Source organism: Talpa occidentalis, unplaced genomic scaffold, assembly GCF_014898055.3.
Source record: "Talpa occidentalis isolate TD23 unplaced genomic scaffold, MPIMG_talOcc4v2.1 talOcc4.16, whole genome shotgun sequence".
Taxonomy (NCBI): Eukaryota; Metazoa; Chordata; class Mammalia; order Eulipotyphla; family Talpidae; genus Talpa; species Talpa occidentalis.
The window spans coordinates 13950370-13968803 of NW_023601653.1; the positions used below are offsets into that span (position 1 = coordinate 13950370).

Sequence of the window (18434 nt, forward strand, 5' to 3'; positions counted from 1 at the left end):
CTGACCACCAGACACTTCTGTTCTCTTTCTTTCAAGGAAAGGCCCACACAGCCTGTCATAATACTATTAAATCAAGTAGTTGATGGTTTACTAAAAAGTTATTGCCATTTAGTGGCAGTAACATGTAATTACTATGTACCAGAAAATTTCTTTAGTCTTATTTTAGAAGGGAGAAATGGGAAGCTGCAAGAGAGTAAAGTCTTGTCCAAGTCATACTTCTAGTAATGGGAAAAAGACAACCAGATTCAAATGCAGGTGGAGTGACTCTACTGCTCATAAATCAAGACTACTTTGAATCCGGCTAATAAATATCATAATGGAATCTGCATCAGAACCTGATTATTATTTTCAATTTATAATACACACATACACATCATTTCCATGATCTTGTAAGCATTTTCTCACTTCTGGTGAAAGTGTTTATTAGCAGTTAAATTAAAAAAATCAACTAGCACAAAACATTTACAGATTAAAGATCCTGTCCAGCAGAGAAAACAAAAATATTTGAAAAGTGCAGGAAAAAAAAAATACTTCTTTCCCCAAGCTTATAATTTTCAATAAGACCAAAGAGAACAAAAAGAGTAAAACATGCAAACTCTTATTACATTTATTTTCTGAGATGGTAACATATGGAGACTTTTAAATATTTACTTGTAAACACCAACTATAATTTTAGGAAAGATTCACTCCAAACATGCAAATTAATTTCTAATGGAAAATAAAGTATCATAAAGTTACCTCAATGTTTTAAAAGTAGCATGATCATTCTTTTCATTTTCAATGCTAGTCATCATTGACTAACATCATTGAATAACAGCAAGTAATTATGCGAATACACACACGCACACACAAACATACCTGGATTGGCTCCTGTTGTTTAAAGACAGGGCCAAGTTCAGGTAGAATTAATTTGACATATTCTTCTTTGGTGCATTCTTCGGCAATCAGTAGAACATTGGGCAAGACAAAAGGTACCATGTCAGGGTTTACAAATTCTGAAGTCAAACAAGGCAAAATTCTCTGCACAATGACACGCTGTAAAGCAAAAAATTATTTTTTATAAAACTAAAATTTATGTTAGGTCTTTAGTACTAACATTGAGATTATAATCTAAAAGCTCCAACCTCTTTGAGTAAACTCACCATACAATTTATGGTTGAAACTGGAATACTTTTGAGAGTAAAATAGGGTACTACTGAAAATAAAACAGGAGAAAAAAGTATAACTGGGAAGTATCATTGATAAAAGGGGGAAAACAGTCACCCTACCTTTAGGAAACCTCCCCTAATGTCATAATACCATCAAATGAAGTAGTTGGTGGTTTACTAAAAAGTTGTTGCCATTAAGTTGCAGAATCATGTAAAAATATTTACTATGTACCAGAAAATTTTATTTAGTCTCATTTTAGAAGTGAGGAATGAAAAAGGGGAAGCTGTAAGAGTATAGACTTGTCCAAGACATACTTCTAGTACTGAGATGAAGACAACCGGATTCAAACACAGGTGGAATGACCCTACCACTCATAAATCAAAACTAGTATGCTCATAAGCCTTCACTAGTATGTCTCTTCTCTTAATTCCTTCAACATTTATGATTCGCAAAACACAGGTATAACACTGCCCTGAAATGCTGATGGTTTTATGCACATTAACCCTATTTATACTTAGTGTAAAAGTCTTGAGAATAGGGACAGTATTTTATGTTTCCTGTTTATTATTCTCCATACACAGATGTAAAGGGCTAAAAAAACAGTGGGTAATCCGTGAGTATCTGACAGAGGAAACACGAGAGATACTTTTCCAACCAGGAATTACTAGTGTTCCATCCAGTAGATTCTTTAGCATTCACCAACATGTAGTAGGCTACATTCCATTCATGATTCAATAAACAAAAAAAGGAGAGGTAAGGGAATTGGAGAGGCTGGAATCAACATAGAAGTAGCCCCTTAATCGTGGGAGAAGCAATGATCTCCACAATGGCAGTGAACTTCCCTTCTAACATTTAATGTCCAAGTGCTGCCTTTGCATAGGTGGTATCCTTCAAAATTCATCTGACCCTATTTAATGATTTTTTGGACCATGCAAAAAAGGTTAACTTAACTTTTGGCTTCACTCTGCAGCTTCTTAATAGTCATTTATGCACCTACGGTAAAAGTTATAATCATTTCTTTGGAAAAGCCACTATAGTAAGTAAAAGTACATTTTAAATTTAAAATCCTGGCTATAAAAAGAAACTGGTGAACAACAAACCTTGGGCAGTTTTGGTAGAACCTTTGGCAGTCCTTTGAAAAACTGTGATTTCTGAAGATTATCTCTTTGGAATAAGGTATCAAAATACTGCAGTGTTACTGCACCAACATCATCAAAGAAGGGAATCTAAAAATAGTAAAATAAAATGATTTTGACAAACATTAAGTTTAAAGTATTTCTCACATCTGAAACTAACATAGTATGGTAAAAAGATATATAGAAACATTTATAAAATGGAAAGGCCACTTAAGTCTATAACAATCAGAAAAGAAAGTAGTAACAAATTACTTTTCAAATTCATATTTTGAGAATCACTATGTTGACTAAGGAGTTAACATTCTCTCTACATAATTCAAAATATTTAAAGATTAAGTAAAATATATTGAAGGCATACAGAGTATAATTTATTTATTTAAAGCCACAATTATATGAGTGAATTAAAGGGATGAATTCCTGCGAGTCCAGAAATTCTGCATACCTATTTATGACTATTAGATCTCTATTTTTTAAAATTTTATTTTATATTACAGCTTAATTGCTTCAAAGACACTTGAATATTAAAAACATTCAAGAACATAAATGTTACCTGGGGACTATAACTATTACTTTAGAAGTACTATAATCTCCTTTAGTTCATGTTTAACCCTCCACTTAGGCAGGAATTTCTATGTACTCACCTTTGTCATTTGATCTGCATCTGGTCTTACAGTTGGAGTTACATTTAACAGTAGTTTTACATGTTCACGGACTTCCTCGGGTATATTTGTAAGTGAACTAGATCCTAAACGACTCAACTATTCAAAAGAGTGAAAACAATAGATATAAAGATATGCATTTATATTGTCAACTGTTTCAGAAACCTTCTGAAGTTAACTGAAAAATATTTTTTTTGACTGAAAAAATTTTAGTTCTACTCTTGCAAAATAATTTTATCTTTAATATCTGAAATTGTTTCTAGTTCTGGGCCTCACTGGTGGCATAGGAGTTAAGTCTCAGTGCTACCACCATGAAGGCCCACCACAATTGCCTGAGTCTGATCCCAAGACAGGGAACTAACCTATGTGACACATTAGATCTCTCCTGTCTCACATGCTGCAACCCTTAGCAGTATATTTCATTGGATCTGCATGTTCTGCTCCCCACTCAGTCTCTGGTAAATCCTCTCACCCCTCTGGACCTCTGGCCTGCACCCCAGTTCATCTATGCAAAATCTAAATAGATAAAGTCTTAAAAAAAAAAAAGAAATTGTTTCTAGTCCTAAAACAAATGCTCAGTATTTCAGACCATGTTCCAATATTCATGCTAATAAATATCATGGTTAAAACTGCAGTAGCAGTTAAAACTTTAAGTAGCCCTCATTATTATAGAATTAACTTTTATTAAGTTGATACTACGCAAAGTTAAAAGTTCACTTTAGAGTATTTTCTGAACACAGTTTAGGAAAAAAATTTAAAAAAAAACATTTTTAATGCATGCAAGTATTTTATAGGCAAATACCTGATCCAACTGCCTACTAAAACTCTTGTAGATATCTTGCTTGTTGACTTCAAATATAGGTTTCCCTTTATTAAATACAGCATACACAACAGTTCCTAAGGAGTACATATCACTGGCTGTTTCACAGCTCACAGAAAGTATGTATTCAGGAGCCAAATATTCAGGATTTGGAAGACACAGTGATGGCAAATTTGGGTCCCATTCTTTACAAGGAAACTTAAGCTATAATGAGACAGAAAAGAAATTACATGGATTAACTATTTCTAATTAAAGGAAACCAAACAGCAGCAATCTGTTTTAAACTCATACTTAGTAGTACAAGTAAAAATGTTACCACCATCTGCAAACCTAAAATTCCCAAATTCCCACATCTGGAAAGGGTGACATACTGAAATATAAGAATAAAAACTTTGAGATTACTGGTACTATCTTGTAGAAGACATTATTATTATGAAATGCAGTATGAATATGGAAGGGTTTTACAGGTTTCAAGTTTTATGGGTTCAAATAGATTGCCTTTCTTTTACTAACTGGCTATTGTTTTAGTTAATAGGCTCAAAAAGATTGTTGAAAGATTAAACAAATGTATGGCCAGTGCCTGACCCATAGATATACTCAACCAATACTACTACTTCTTCCCTTAAAATGTTTACTTAAATTACACACTTATCTTAGGTCAAATCATGGTCCCTTTAATAACTATATACATAAAAACCTAAAATACTACAGTATTTTTCTATGTTTAAATGTGCAGGTATCATAATCACTAAGAAACAGGTGTTAGAAATCCTAGCTCTACCACTCTCTAAGGCTACTTTAGTCTATGAGTCTAACTCATCTGTATTATTCCCATACCTAACCAAGTTGTGAGGATTAAGTAAATACGTAAAATGTCTTTAGAAAAATGTTTCAGTAAATGTTAGCTATTATTATCATTGCTATTAATTGTTATCACGATCCCTAAAGAAGATTCTGTGGTCTAAGAAGTGGGGGAAATTCTGCTAGAGATCACAATGTTTGTTAGCCTAGTTGATATTCTAAGGGAAAAAGCTTATTTAACCTGAAAGTTCTTTGATTTTTTTTAACTCTAAAATGCTTTTCTCGGCGCGCAGACCTCTCCTGCCGCCCGCTGCTCCCCTCAGCAGTGTACTTCGGTCCTTCTGCCTGTTCTGCTCCCCGCTCTGGCTCTGGTGAATTCTCTCACCCTCCCACGCTTCTGACTGTACCCAGTGCATGTATAAACAAAAACAAACAAACAAATAAATAAAAAAAAAAAAAAATGCCTCTATTAAAAAAAAAAAAGTTAAAAAAAAAAAATAAAATAAAATGCTTTTCTCTAGTAACACTAACTACTGTGGAACTATAAGCTGAAGAAGGAGTACAAAGAACATGAGAAATGTTCTGTCAGGTCAAATATTTAAACATACCATTGGAGTACATAGCCTATTTCTAAATATTCATCAGGCGAATACATTCTCCAGTCCATTCCAGATACAATAAAAAATTTTCACATCTTTAAAATACTTAAAGACTAAATCCTAGGGCCTCCCTGGTGGTAGAGGGGTTAAAGTCTCAGTGCTATCAAGCTATTTCTGGCCACTGCGGGATGAGTTGGATTCCTGCCTAGGGAGTTAACCCACATGGTACAGTAGATCTCTCCTGTCTCGCGCTGCTCCCCTCAGCAGTGTATTTCAGTAAATCCGCCTGTTCTGTTCCCCACTCTGTCTCTGGTGAATCCTCTCACCCCCTGTACCTGGCCTACACCCAGTTCTTGTATGTATAAATAAATAAATCTTTTTTTTTTTTTTTTAAAAAGACTAAATCCTTCATTACCTCTTGTTCAGAAGGATTGGTTGATGATACACAAAAATCAAAGCCCATTATTTTCCAGGCTCCACTTTTATTCAAAATTATATTTTCAGGTGTAATATTTCCATGAACCATTTTCACACTGCTATGCAAAAATGACAATCCTTCAGAAACCTGTAAATGGAAAATACCAGGCATTTCTACATTAAATAAAACTTTTACAACTACAATAAATACCTCATTAAAAAAATCATAATTGTTGCTTCTCATAATGAAATATTTCTACATGTCAGGTAACAATTAAATTTCATCATAAATGCAGAAGTGTAGAGTTCTAAGTTGCCAGGACAATCTAAGCAGTAGTGGGGAAAATCCAGAATTAAGAACCCACTACATAAATTTACAGAGCTAAAAATATTTTGGCAGGGCCTCCCCGGTGGCGCAGCGGGTTGAGCGTAGTACTGTGAAGCTGTCTGCAGCCTCTGCGGTGCTGTTCGATTGCCGGCCAGCCAGGGAGATTCCCACTTGGTGCGGCAGACCTCTCCTGTCTCGCTCGCTGCTCCCCTCAGCAGTGTATTTCGGTACATCTGCCTGTTCTGCTCCCCGCTCTGTCTCTGGTGGATTCTCTCACCCTCCCACGCCTCTGACCTGTACCCCAATACTTGTATAAATAAATAAATCTTAAAATAAATAAATAAAAATATTTTGGCAAGCAGGGAAAAGAAGATCAGAAAAAGATCAAAAAAGGCAAATAATAGCTCTTGATACCTATTAAACAATTTCCTTAAAGATGAATTTTCTATTTTTACTAAGATCTTATTATTTTATTATTTAATGTTTTTCTTATGAAATGCATTATATGGCTTAAAATTCAAAAATATCAAAAAAGAACTACCTATAACCAATAGTGCCCTTTTCCAAAGGATACATTTCAAATAATTAAGGCTAATAATAAACTGTGGAAATATTCTAGAACACAGAAATACTATTAAATTTAAAATATCCAAAAATGAATTGAAGGAAATCTTTTCAGATGATAGATAAAAATACACACCTGAAGCAAACCGTATTTGGTTTCTACATCATAAAGTTTATAATCCTTAATGTCTGGAGATACAGGTGAGGGTAGATTTTCACAGTTACCGAGAACATTGGCTAAACTGGCAAAAACTGGTTCTGTACAAAATGCCAAGCAATCCCTGTTTTAAAAAAGATAGTTATTTACTATCACTTTTTTCAACATTAGCAAAATCCAAATAATACTTCAAATATTAGTGGTCCTATTAACCTACCAACAAGAAGGCATTAATATAACAAATTTAAACAAATAAAGCAGTCAGAAGCTTTGTACATGAGCAGTACCAGATAAATCACTCAGTCTTTTAAGTTAAATGTTATAACAGTTCTTTAAGGCAAAAATACCAAGAAATAAGTGCTATTTCAGCTGTACTTTGAGGTGACTGATATTCTTTATGGAAACCAAAGTATTGATTTAAAATATTGTTACATTATACCTCTGATATTATCCTTATTTCCAAAGGCTATCATTTTCAGAATATGCCCAAAGGATCCTACAGATGGTCCACAGACACCTCTGTAGCAAGGAGCTGGGAAGAAAGATTCCTATTTCAATCAAAGCAATCTTACTTTCATCCATTTTCTCTATCATTTTAAAAGGTGTCACAATTTTTAAACTTTTTACTGTTCTTTGAAAGACTTAAAAATTCAGAAAATGTTAGATATTAACATTCAAAATGCTTTACAGAGTAATAATTAAAAGCTTAAAATTTGAAGATAGATAGCCTACTTCAAATCTCAGCATCCCTATTCCTTCACTTAGTGACTCTGGAAATCATGGTTCTGAGCCTCACTTTGCCCATTTGTAAAATGGTAATAAAAGACCCACCTTGAAGGGTTACTATAAAAATCAGATAAGATAATGCACCCAAAGTACACAGCACAGTGACTAGCATGTGAACTCAACAGACGCTTATTATTGCTATTACACTTACCTAGCATTTGAAACGGAAATCCTAACATTTTATGCCTTAGACATAAGCACTGGAAATGAAGAATTAAAAGACAGTGTAGTAACAAAGCTATACGAAGTCTCTTGCGACTGGGTACTAACTGTTTAATGGCAAGTATGCCCTTTACTGTTACGACTGTCCATAATTTTTCTTTTACCCTGAACCAATTTTTCAAATGAAAGCATGTGGATAAGCTCAGTATGTGTGTGAGAGAAAGACAAAGTGCTTAGGTTGAGGAGAGTCCTGACTACCCAGTCATCATCAATGATGTTATCAAGTTATTTATTTTCACTCTGAGCTCATGATTACAATGGGTACTAGGTATTCATGGGTATTCATTTGCTGAACTGTACTGGAGGAAAAACTGTTCACATACTCTTTTTTTGGTTGTTATTTAAATACTCTTAAGTCTTTTCTATAGTTTCCTATGATCCCCAGGACATTTATTTGAGCAATTCCTATTTTTTCCCTGTCTGGAGCAAAATACCATCCTTGGCAACATCAACATTTACGATTATGCTCAAGTTGAAAGGTTCACAACTCTCACCATCACAATAGTCACAAATCAGAAGGGCAATATTCAGTCTCAAATCTGCCTCCCCCAACCACAGCTACTTACTGTTAATTTATTTCCTACACTTTTACTACCTTTTCCAAATTTAGCTTCCCCAGAGTCTTCACTGGACAAAAGTGTTCAGCCCTGAGGTCCTGATTATACTTGATTCCTTCTCAGTTCTCCCCACCACCAACTGCTCCAGAAACAAACTAACAATGTATTACCCCCTACTGAGCAAACCCTTTTACACCCTGCAGTAACCATCACAGGTTTCCTTTATGCTCTTGCTTATGTCACAAGCTGAAGAAAAAAATAAAACCCAAGCCTTTACAAATTCACAGCATAAAATCACATAATACACTTTTAATCTTATCTTTTTTTCCAACATTCAAGAACATTCTAAGTCATCTCATTTAACTCTTCATTCCACCGTCCCCTTAACACACTTACTTACATTACTCATTTTCTACTTAAAAGAAAAGAAGTTCATCTAATATCAATGACCTCATTTTCCCTAAATTTTACCTCAGTATATCACTGATTCTTCAACTGTCCTCCTAACATTGCCTCTAAGTTTCTCCCATGGGATGTTACTCATATAATGTCTTCTCTGCTGGGCTCCTTTGCATATATTTTCTAGCTTCCAAACTGCCAACCTACTGAAATTATTGACTATTACTAATAACAGATAATCAAATGTAATGGATTCTTCTCAGTCCCTACTCTTTTTACTTGGCCCACATAGTGGAAACTTTCTTCCCTTCTTTGGCTTCCATGACATCCTTACCTTCCATGCCAATTTTCCTCCTGCCATGTAACAACGATCACTCCTGTTTCTTTCCTGGACTCAACTTTACCCTATTCACTTCAAGTTCTACCTTTGGTACTCTGTTCTTTTTATTCATTCTTCATAAAAATTCCTTTTTTCATAGTTTTAATTACATCCTAAGTATTACCCCTATAGACATCCAACTCTGAGTTTTCATTTGGATAACTCTTTTTATAGAACATTTAATTTGGACAACTCCAGTGTCATCTCTACCTTATTAAGTCATGAAAAACGGAAGTTATTTTTTCCTCCCTAAAACATTCCTATTTCTGTCAATGCTACTGCAATTTTTATAACCTCATAGTGAAAATACCTTCATATTTTAATTGTTTCTCTTCATAATTGCCAATAAATCCCTAGTTCTATACTTATCAAAGAAAATGATGACGAAAACTATCACACATCAATCCTTTTCTCAAGAGACTTAAACTGTGATTATAAAAAAAGTCAAATATATTTACCATGTTGATACTAGTTAAAATAACGATAGATAAGATACTGATAGGTGACACTACAGACACTGATGGAAAACACTCCGGAAGAAATAGCACAAACAAGCATGGAGTCAGAAAAGCTCAGCACAGGTACACCAAACAAAACTTAGTCCACTTTGGGATACAGGGTTCATATTAGTGAGCGTTGCATAAGATACAAATATAAATGTCTTCTGGGCTTATTCATGAAAAGGCAATAAAAATATTTATGTAAGAGACATATTGTTGGGAGGAAAGGATGTCCTGAACAAACTCCACAAACACAGGTTATGGACTCCACCCCCATCCCAGACCAAAGAGATCCAAGACATCAAGGATTACAAATTCCCTAATGCCATCACCACCAAAGAGAGGGTTGCTGGGAACTGAGGGTGGAGTGAAGCAGCCAGGCTTGGTATATAACCAGACATGTGGGCCCTGGGCCTTGGGGGCCCTTGGTTTTTCACCAGCTTTCAGAGTGCTACTGGGGTTCCAGCTCAGCAGAATTGGTAGGACACAGTCACCAATTTATCTCTCTTTCTCCCTCAGTTATTCATTTATTGCCCCTTTATGTAAATAAACCCTTTATTAACCTTTTTATGTGTGCCTGCAGTTGAGTCTCATTCTAAGTCCTTTTTAAGTGTGTGGGCGAGGACCCACAGTGAGGCCAACCCATTTCACATTGGGTTGCCTTGTAACAATATGAGTATATTTCTGGGTATGCACAATATGGAACAGTGAATATGGAACATGGGCTCAGGAATCAGAACAAGATGGAGTCCAGCTCTGCCCCTTAAACTATGTGGCTTAAGCAATTTATTATCCTTATTTCTTTTATATAATTGTGAGAATTGAATGTGAAGCATTTAGTACAGTTTTTCAAATGGTAAAATATTAGCTATTTTTTTTTTTTTTTAGATTGAAAGTATCTTGTGTCTTTGTGGTAAAGCAACAGTGGGTTACTGAAGATTCCAAAGTTAGAATTATGGAGAGATTTAACATATAAAGTAGTTAAAAGCAAAACTGTGCTGGCTGAAGAGACTTGGAAAGCTTGGAACCATGCAGCTCTGTGTCCTCCTGTTGTCTGTTGTTTCCCTCCCCCTAAAATCCTTGGGTTCATAACCCAATTAGCAAGTCATTTGATTAAGATCTCCTGATTTAAGGTTGATTTAAGAAAGAAGAATAAAGGTTATGAATAATGTAAAAAGGTTTATAAATCTATGATATGTAAAGAAATATTAAAAGCACATGTTAGAGAATCCAGTTAAGATAAAACAACATAAATTTAATTTTATTATCCTCTGCAATTTTTCCTGAGCTCATTTTTGAGAAAATGATAGAGTAAGTAAGGGTTACGAACTGACATGCTGGGTATCAGATGTCAAATGTCTACAGTAGTACCCGGCACACACATAAAAATAGCCCCACGTATTGACTCAGTGAAAAGGATGACAACAATTCTAGCAAGTTATTGAGAACAGCCACAGCCATTTTCAGTTCAATAAACTTATCTCCTGTATCTTCTATTTGACTATTGTGGTGCTGAGCACAGAGTAAGCAAATTCAGGTTCACTACAAAATAAAGTATTTTTAAAGGAGAATGTACACAGCATATGCAAATAACTTTTAGGGAAGTAACTAATCCATTAGAACACAATACTAAGTTTATAGGAATTTTTCACTGGCAGTGTATTACATACAAAGGTTTTATTTATTTTTTGTTATTTTAATTGAAATCACAATGCATTATAATAAATATGTTTTGGTGTGCATTATTATAAATCAACATCTGTATATACCACATTAAGTTCACCACTAAAAATTCAATTCTATTCCTTCGACATAAATTTGATCCATTTAAATTGAGCTATTTTATTTTTTATAAATCTATTTTTCATTGCTTGCTCAGTAAATCTCTAATGTAAATTTTTATAAAAATTTACCTGGAGAGGTGTGGCCTCCTTGGTGGCCTAGGCCTGTTGGTTAAGTCTCAGTGCTACCCCCTCTATGGCTGAGTTCGATCCCCAGCTAAGGCGCTAACCCACATGGCGCAGTAGACCTCTCATGTCTTGCCCGCTGCTCCCCTAAGCAGTGAATTTCAGTAAATCGGCCTGTTCTGCTCCCCACTCTGTCTCTGGTGAATCCTCTCACCCCTGTACCTGGGCCTACAACCCAGTTCTTGTATGCATAAATAAATCTTTAAAAATAAATAAATAAACTTTAAAAAAATTTACCTGGATTCTTCCAAAGGATGCTGAACAGTAAGAAGTCGAGGGTGTCGTAGTCGAGTTAACTGCTGGACTCCTCGCTTTAGAGAATCAATGATTTGATCCTTTTCAAATTTTTGATATTTATCGATCAGCTTTTTATCAAAGACAAAAACAGCTACTTCCTAATAAAAGAATTATACAACTAATTTTAATAAAGAATATATAAAAATAATAAAATCTTATTTGCATATCATAACAATCTATCAATACAAATAGAAACAGCTACAAACTAATGCCAAGGAAATCACATTTAAAAGTCAGTTACAAAAAAAAAAAAATAAAAAAAAATAAAAGTGAGTTACTTCATGACTAGTAAGTCTAAACATTTTTAAAAGCATGAGACACAGAGGAGAACATTAAAAAAAAAAATCTCCATCTTTGAATTCTGATATCAGAGATAACACATACACTGTCTGTGATGTGATCTCCCCTATGGAGTAATCTCTTATTTAACCAGAATTCAAAAAAAAGTTAAAAGTGTTTAAAAATTCAAAATGAAATAAAATCACAACATACAGCAACAACAAAAAAAATTCAAAAAGCTTTTCATGAAGATAATTCTGGCATATGCTACAAAATCCTGAAATGCTTTTTGAAAGACAGGTTATTTATCAAGGAATGCTTGTTTATAGGAACAACTAATTTGTAAGCATCTTTTGGATGTGAATGACCTAAACTCACTAATTCTCTCATTCCACCCTATCCCCATTTTGTTTTGGGTACTAACTGGAAATAATTTAGTAGTATAGAAAGCTACTCCCTCCATCTCCTCTCTCTGAGATAGTTCAGTTAATTATATACTACAGAAAGCATACATCCTCAACTATCTTCTTCCTTCCTTCTCATTTACCCGAGGCAAAATAGTTCTCATCGTTAGCCCATATTAACAAATTAGTCAGAAAACACTGCTATTGATAGCTCATGTATCACCACCACACAATACATCAGTGATGCTAGATCTCCAGAATAAATGCAAAGAAAAATGATAAAACTAGAAGCAGAAATCAGCAAAGAATTAATGCAAGCCTCCCAAAATTCTCTGAAAGAATTCTAATGATTTCTTCAGAATTTCTATGTCTCTTTCAAAGCTTTTAATTAAACCTACTTTACTATGATTATCTAAAAAATAGCATCTTTCCATACTGTTGTTGTTCTCTTCCAATTATTTCTGCTACATTATGATTACTGTTCTCACATACTGATCTGGCAACCTAATCACCTAACAATAGATATTCACTGCAGAATTCCAAACCAATACATTTTTCAAACACAGCTTGTTTTAAGTTGGAGTCTTCTTATGTATAAGTAAAAAGGTATTTAGAGGATAGAGTCTCTGGAAAGTGGTTACATAAACGGAATATCGATAACTCAATTTGAACATCCTGAAGCATTTGTGCACTTTTTTTTAGGATCTATTCCATTCCTCACAGCAATTCTGAGATAAGTTATCCTCACTTCACAAATGAAGGCATTGTGAAGATGATAAATATATTATCTAAGATTTCACAATCAGTAGAATGAAGTCAAGATTACAACTCTAATGGCGACATTCTTACCCAATACACCACTAGGGCAAAAAAAAATGGGACACCCCAGTAAAACATGAAAAATGTCTTCAGGGAAAGACTCATTTAAGCTGAGTGAGGGTTTTAAATAGCATTCACATATAAACACATAATCTTAGCTCATCTGCTCCTTATGAAATACAGGACAACCAGAGCTTAGAGTGTTATGTATTAATTTGAACTAAAAACAAATGACCTAGAAGTTCAAGTTCCTATTTCACCAGCCATGTGCACAATCTTATTTTAGTAAGTGTTATGCTATAACACATTTTATAAATGCATCTAATTTAAATGTGTTTATTTTTTCAAGATGGTTTAAGTCTTAAAAAAAAATCAGGTGAAATGGCCCCTAAGCTCTTGCACTTTCACCACTCCTGAATTAGAACGAGCTTATTTATAAAGTTCATATTTAATAAACAAGAAACAACACAAAATTTTCCCTCAATACTTTCAATTATTATTTTAGATTGAAGATGAAAGATTCCTACATAGATCAGACTGGGTTGTCAATAATCTTAAACTCTGTTCTTACTGTTCTAACTAGTTAATTAAAATTAACAAATTTCAACAAAGTTGTAACTAATAAACTAACCCTTTAGGCTTCACACTCAGTTCCTAAGAGAAAACTCTAAACCTGCACCTTTAAACATTTCAAAATAATATACTATCACATAGTTTCTAATTTTCTTTGACTGCTTATACTACCGACTCTGCTAACATTTACCACTTGTGTAAAAACTCCTGTCACCTTTATATAAATATAAAACAAGCTTACAATAAGAAGCCATGCTTTAAGTGTCTCTGTATCTCCCACCAAATCAATACCTAGCCCTTTGCACTCCGCTGTCCCCTCTCAGGGGACATCAGAATTCTAGCATATCACTCGGATGTCCCCTCTCAGGAGACATTGCAATTTATTAGTGATTACGGGGAATTGAGGTTATTTCAACGCAACTTTTTGACACATGCATGTTTCCCTGAAGTTTTATCTTGAAATGGCACAAGAAATTAAATCAAAATATCGTAAAATGGTTCGGAGTGCAAAGGGCTAGAATATACTCAGATTATCTATTGCCTACTGGCAGTCCAAAAAACAAGCAATTCTCAAAGCTTTTCAATATCATCGTGAATATTTTTCAGTTTTTCATTATGAACAATTTCAAACATACAGAAAAGATGAGATTTGTAGTATAAACAATCATCCAATAGAACATCCACTTATTATTTAGGAACTATTAATTTTAATTGAAATTTGAACTTTTTATACAAAAATTACAAAACAAAATGCAGATTGTAGCTTGCGAAACAGACAATATATAATGTTTAAAAGCTACATTGCTTGGGCCTTCCAAGTGGTGCAGAGGTTAAAAGTCTCAGCTATCAAGTTATCACCAGCCACTGCGGCATGAGTTCGATCCCCGGCCAGGGAGTTAACCCACATGGCACAGCAGACCTCTCCTGTGCCACTCGCTGCTTTCCACAACAGTGTACTTCAGTATATCCACTTATTCTGCTCTCCACTCTGTCTCTGGTGAATCCTCTCACCCCTCACACCTCTGGCCTACCCCCCCAGTTCTTGTTGCATAAATAAAAATAAATCTTTAAAAAATAATAAAAAATAAAACCTAGCTTGCTTCCTGCAAAGTTAAAATCTTGCTGAAAATAAGATAGTTTAAGTAATAAAATCTAAGTTAATGTATACCAATATGTCTAAGGTTCCTGAACAGCAATCATGACCTCTACCAAACTAACTCTCAGAGCCACTAGTAATGGTTTTTGAAATACAACGTAACCTGTGAACTTGATTTTATGAACCTTTCATGGCTAGCCAGTAGTGAATGCCAAGTATCATATTCATTATTTTTCAAGTGATTTGGGGATAGTATTCCTTTCTCAAAACAAAATCTAAAATTTTACTTAGATTAAGTTAAAAATACGTCAATCTTTTTTGACTAAATCTTCTCAAATTGTATTTTTTTTTAGAAATCATTTGTGGTTTCAGAATGCCTAGTTGATCTGAAAACTACAAACTCACTATGTACTAATACAAACTTGATAATAGTCCTCCACTATAAGAACAGTTGTTTTTTTTTTTAAATAATTTTGCAATCAGGGCCTCCCTGGTGGCGCAAGGGGTTAAGCATTGCACTATGAAGCAATCCGCAGCCTCTGTAGGATGAGTTTGATCCCCAACTGGCCAGGAAGCAACCCACATGGCAGAGCAGACTTCTCCTGACTCAACCGCTGCTCCCCTCAGCAATGTACTTCGGCCAATCTACCTGTTCTGCTCCCCACTCTGTCTCTGGTGAATCCTCTCACATGCCGCATCTCTGGCCTGTACCCTAGCTCTTGTATGCATAAATAAATAAATCTTTTAAAAAAATAATTTTGGGCAATCAATATACCCCAAAACACATTACTGATTTGATCCCATAAATATATTGCCTTTCAATAAAAAAAAATTCAGGTAAACACAAAAGACTATACAAGTCTATTTTCTACAAGACTATAGAATAAAAGAGGGAGTAAGAATGCACTGAGTAAAAATGCAATTAATGTTGGAAAAATTTAGCTGGGGATTTTGCCAATAACTTATTGACAAATATAAAAAGGAAAATTAAGGAACTAGGTAAGTTTTTGTCTAAAACATGTACATGCACATTGTTAAATATTACAGTTTAATAAACTCATCTGCTCAACTAACATGTTTATTTTTTAAGTAAGCAAAATTAAATTACGAGATGGGGGCAATATACACTTGTATCTAGGAGAGGCAGGGTGGACTTAAAAGCATATACTTGGGCCTCCCTATTGGTGCAGGAGTTAAAGTCTCAGCACTATCAAGCTATTGCAAGGCACTGCAGCATGAGTTCAATCCCTAGACAGGGTACTAACCCATATGGTACAGCAGAGCTCTCCTGTCTCGCCCATTGCTACCTTCTGCAGTGTATTTCAGAATATCCACCTGTTCTGCTCTCCAACCTGTCTCTGGTGAATACTTCCAAACCCCTCCCCATCGCCCCAGCACCTCTGGCCTACACCCCAAATAAATCTTTTTTAAAAAAGCACATACTTATATGACTTCATAGATGAAATAAGAAATACAGAACCCATTATTTTTCATATTAACCAGTAAATGCATACATGTAGATTATGGTATAGCATGTCTGTTTTTTCACATTGGAGTCTGAATTCACACTTACCTGCTTTGTTGACTTTTTTGTGCCATTAAAAATCTTCCAAGCTAGCCCATTGCCACCACTGGCTATATGTCGACCGACATCAAATTCTCTAGTGACGGGATTCCCCATTACAGCACTGGTGACATCAGCTGTTACTTTTGTAACAGTGCTCTTCAACTTATTAAGCATCGACTCCATGGCTGCAATATTGGGTAGTACAATTACCTAGAAAATAGGGAAGGGAGCCACTGATTACTTGGTTTTACAAGTTTAAGTACTTAGAAGTCCTTATCTAGTCTAAAAAGGTTAATATTCTACAGTGAACAAAACAAACCACAAATTGGTTTTATCTTCTGAGAATCCAACATACTTGAGTGAAAATTTAAGTGTAGCTACCAAATAATTGCTTCCAACCTCAGTTGTCACAAATCAGGAAAAACATTCACACTTCACATTGGCATGAACATTGCTCAACAATAATATGGACCTTTTAAGACTTGAAGTGATACAGAAGGGTTAAATCTTTCTTCACATTAAAACAACTGTATAAAACTTGAAGGGAACCAAAGCTGATTTAATCAACAAATGTGAATTTAATAAAAAGTTTTATTATTATTAAAATATTATTCAACTATAAAAATTTTTAAGAATATTTTCTAAGGGCCTCCCTGGTAGCTCAAGGGGTTAACATCAGTACTATGAAGCTACCTACAGCAACTGCAGCACGAGTTTGATCCTCAGCCAGGGAGGTGACCCACATGGTGCAGCAGACCTCTCCTGTCTCGTCCACTGATCTGCCTGTTCTGCTCCCCTGTATGTTCTTTAATCACAATGAAATTAAACTAGAAATCAGCAATAAATGGCTAGAAAAAAATAAAAATGCTTGAAATTAAACACTTCTAAATAATCCACAATTTTCTATTTTAATCCATTTCAAAATAGTTTGAACTTTTCCCTGCGCATTCTAGTATTCAACAAAGCATCAAAGGCATCCCTATGAAAATTTTGGATGTCTTTTTTAGCATAATTACCTTCTTTCTTTTTTTTTCTTTTTATTTGAGGTGGATTAAAATAAAAAATTGTGGGATATAAGTAATGCAGTCCATGGTAGGACATGTATAGTTTTTAAATTTGTTATATTACAAAAATATAAGCAGAGAAAAAAATTCAAAATCAATTCTCTAAGCTTCCATCTTAGGAAGCTAAAATAGGGAGAAAAATTAAACTCAAAATAGGGTACAAATATGGAGCAGAAATCAATTAAACAGACAATGTAATTTAATACTACAATAGAAGAATGAGAAAGAAAAATCAATGAAGTAAAAATCTTTTTTTAACCCTCTGGTTACATCAATAAAATCTTACCGAGAAAGACACAGATGACCAATTATCAGAAATAGAGGAAATTCTACAGATCCTGGTCCTACATATATTTTACAGATTCTAAATTAATAAAGTATTATAATATGAATGACCTTATGCCTACTAATCCAATTGGATGAAATGAGAAAATTCCTTGAAAGCTACTAAACTACCAAAATTGATGCAAGGAGTAGTAGAAAGTCAGAATAGCCCTATAAAAGAACTCCAATTCTTAACTAAAGCCCTACCACAAAGAAAACTCTAGGCTCAAAGGTTTCACTGTTGAAATCTATGAAAGATTTAAGAAAGAAATAATCTAGATCCATCCAAATACCTCTGAAAAACAGAAAAGGATAAAATGCTTTCTATTTTACATTATACAGTCAACACTGCCCTGATACCAACACCAAATAACAATGCAACAGGAAAAGCGCATATCCGTATCCCTCATAACATGTAAAAATAAACATCAGCACATCAAATCTACACAAATCCAACACCACAAACAAATGGGGTTATCTCAGGAATGCAAGTTAGACCGAACTTTCAAAAATACATCCATGTAATCCACCATGCTAACTGAACAATGGGGAAAATAAAACACATGATCTC

General features: G+C 34.4%; 1 protein-coding gene across 5 annotated transcripts in view; it reads right to left on the reverse strand.

The window, feature by feature from the left end:
• Positions 1-18434, reverse strand: part of SCYL2 (SCY1 like pseudokinase 2) — a 48292-nt gene that overhangs the window by 20754 nt on the left and 9104 nt on the right. For all 5 annotated transcript variants that reach the window (XM_037513799.2, XM_037513801.2, XM_037513800.2 and 2 more), the window contains 8 exons: positions 16482-16685; positions 11678-11835; positions 6610-6754; positions 5580-5729; positions 3747-3968; positions 2927-3043; positions 2250-2375; positions 859-1035 (listed from right to left, as the gene is read on the reverse strand). In XM_037513799.2, coding sequence (XP_037369696.1) covers positions 859-1035; positions 2250-2375; positions 2927-3043; positions 3747-3968; positions 5580-5729; positions 6610-6754; positions 11678-11835; positions 16482-16658 — 1272 coding nt within the window. In that variant the 5' untranslated portion in view covers positions 16659-16685. Of the gene's footprint in view, positions 1-858; positions 1036-2249; positions 2376-2926; positions 3044-3746; positions 3969-5579; positions 5730-6609; positions 6755-11677; positions 11836-16481; positions 16686-18434 lie in introns of those variants that run through there.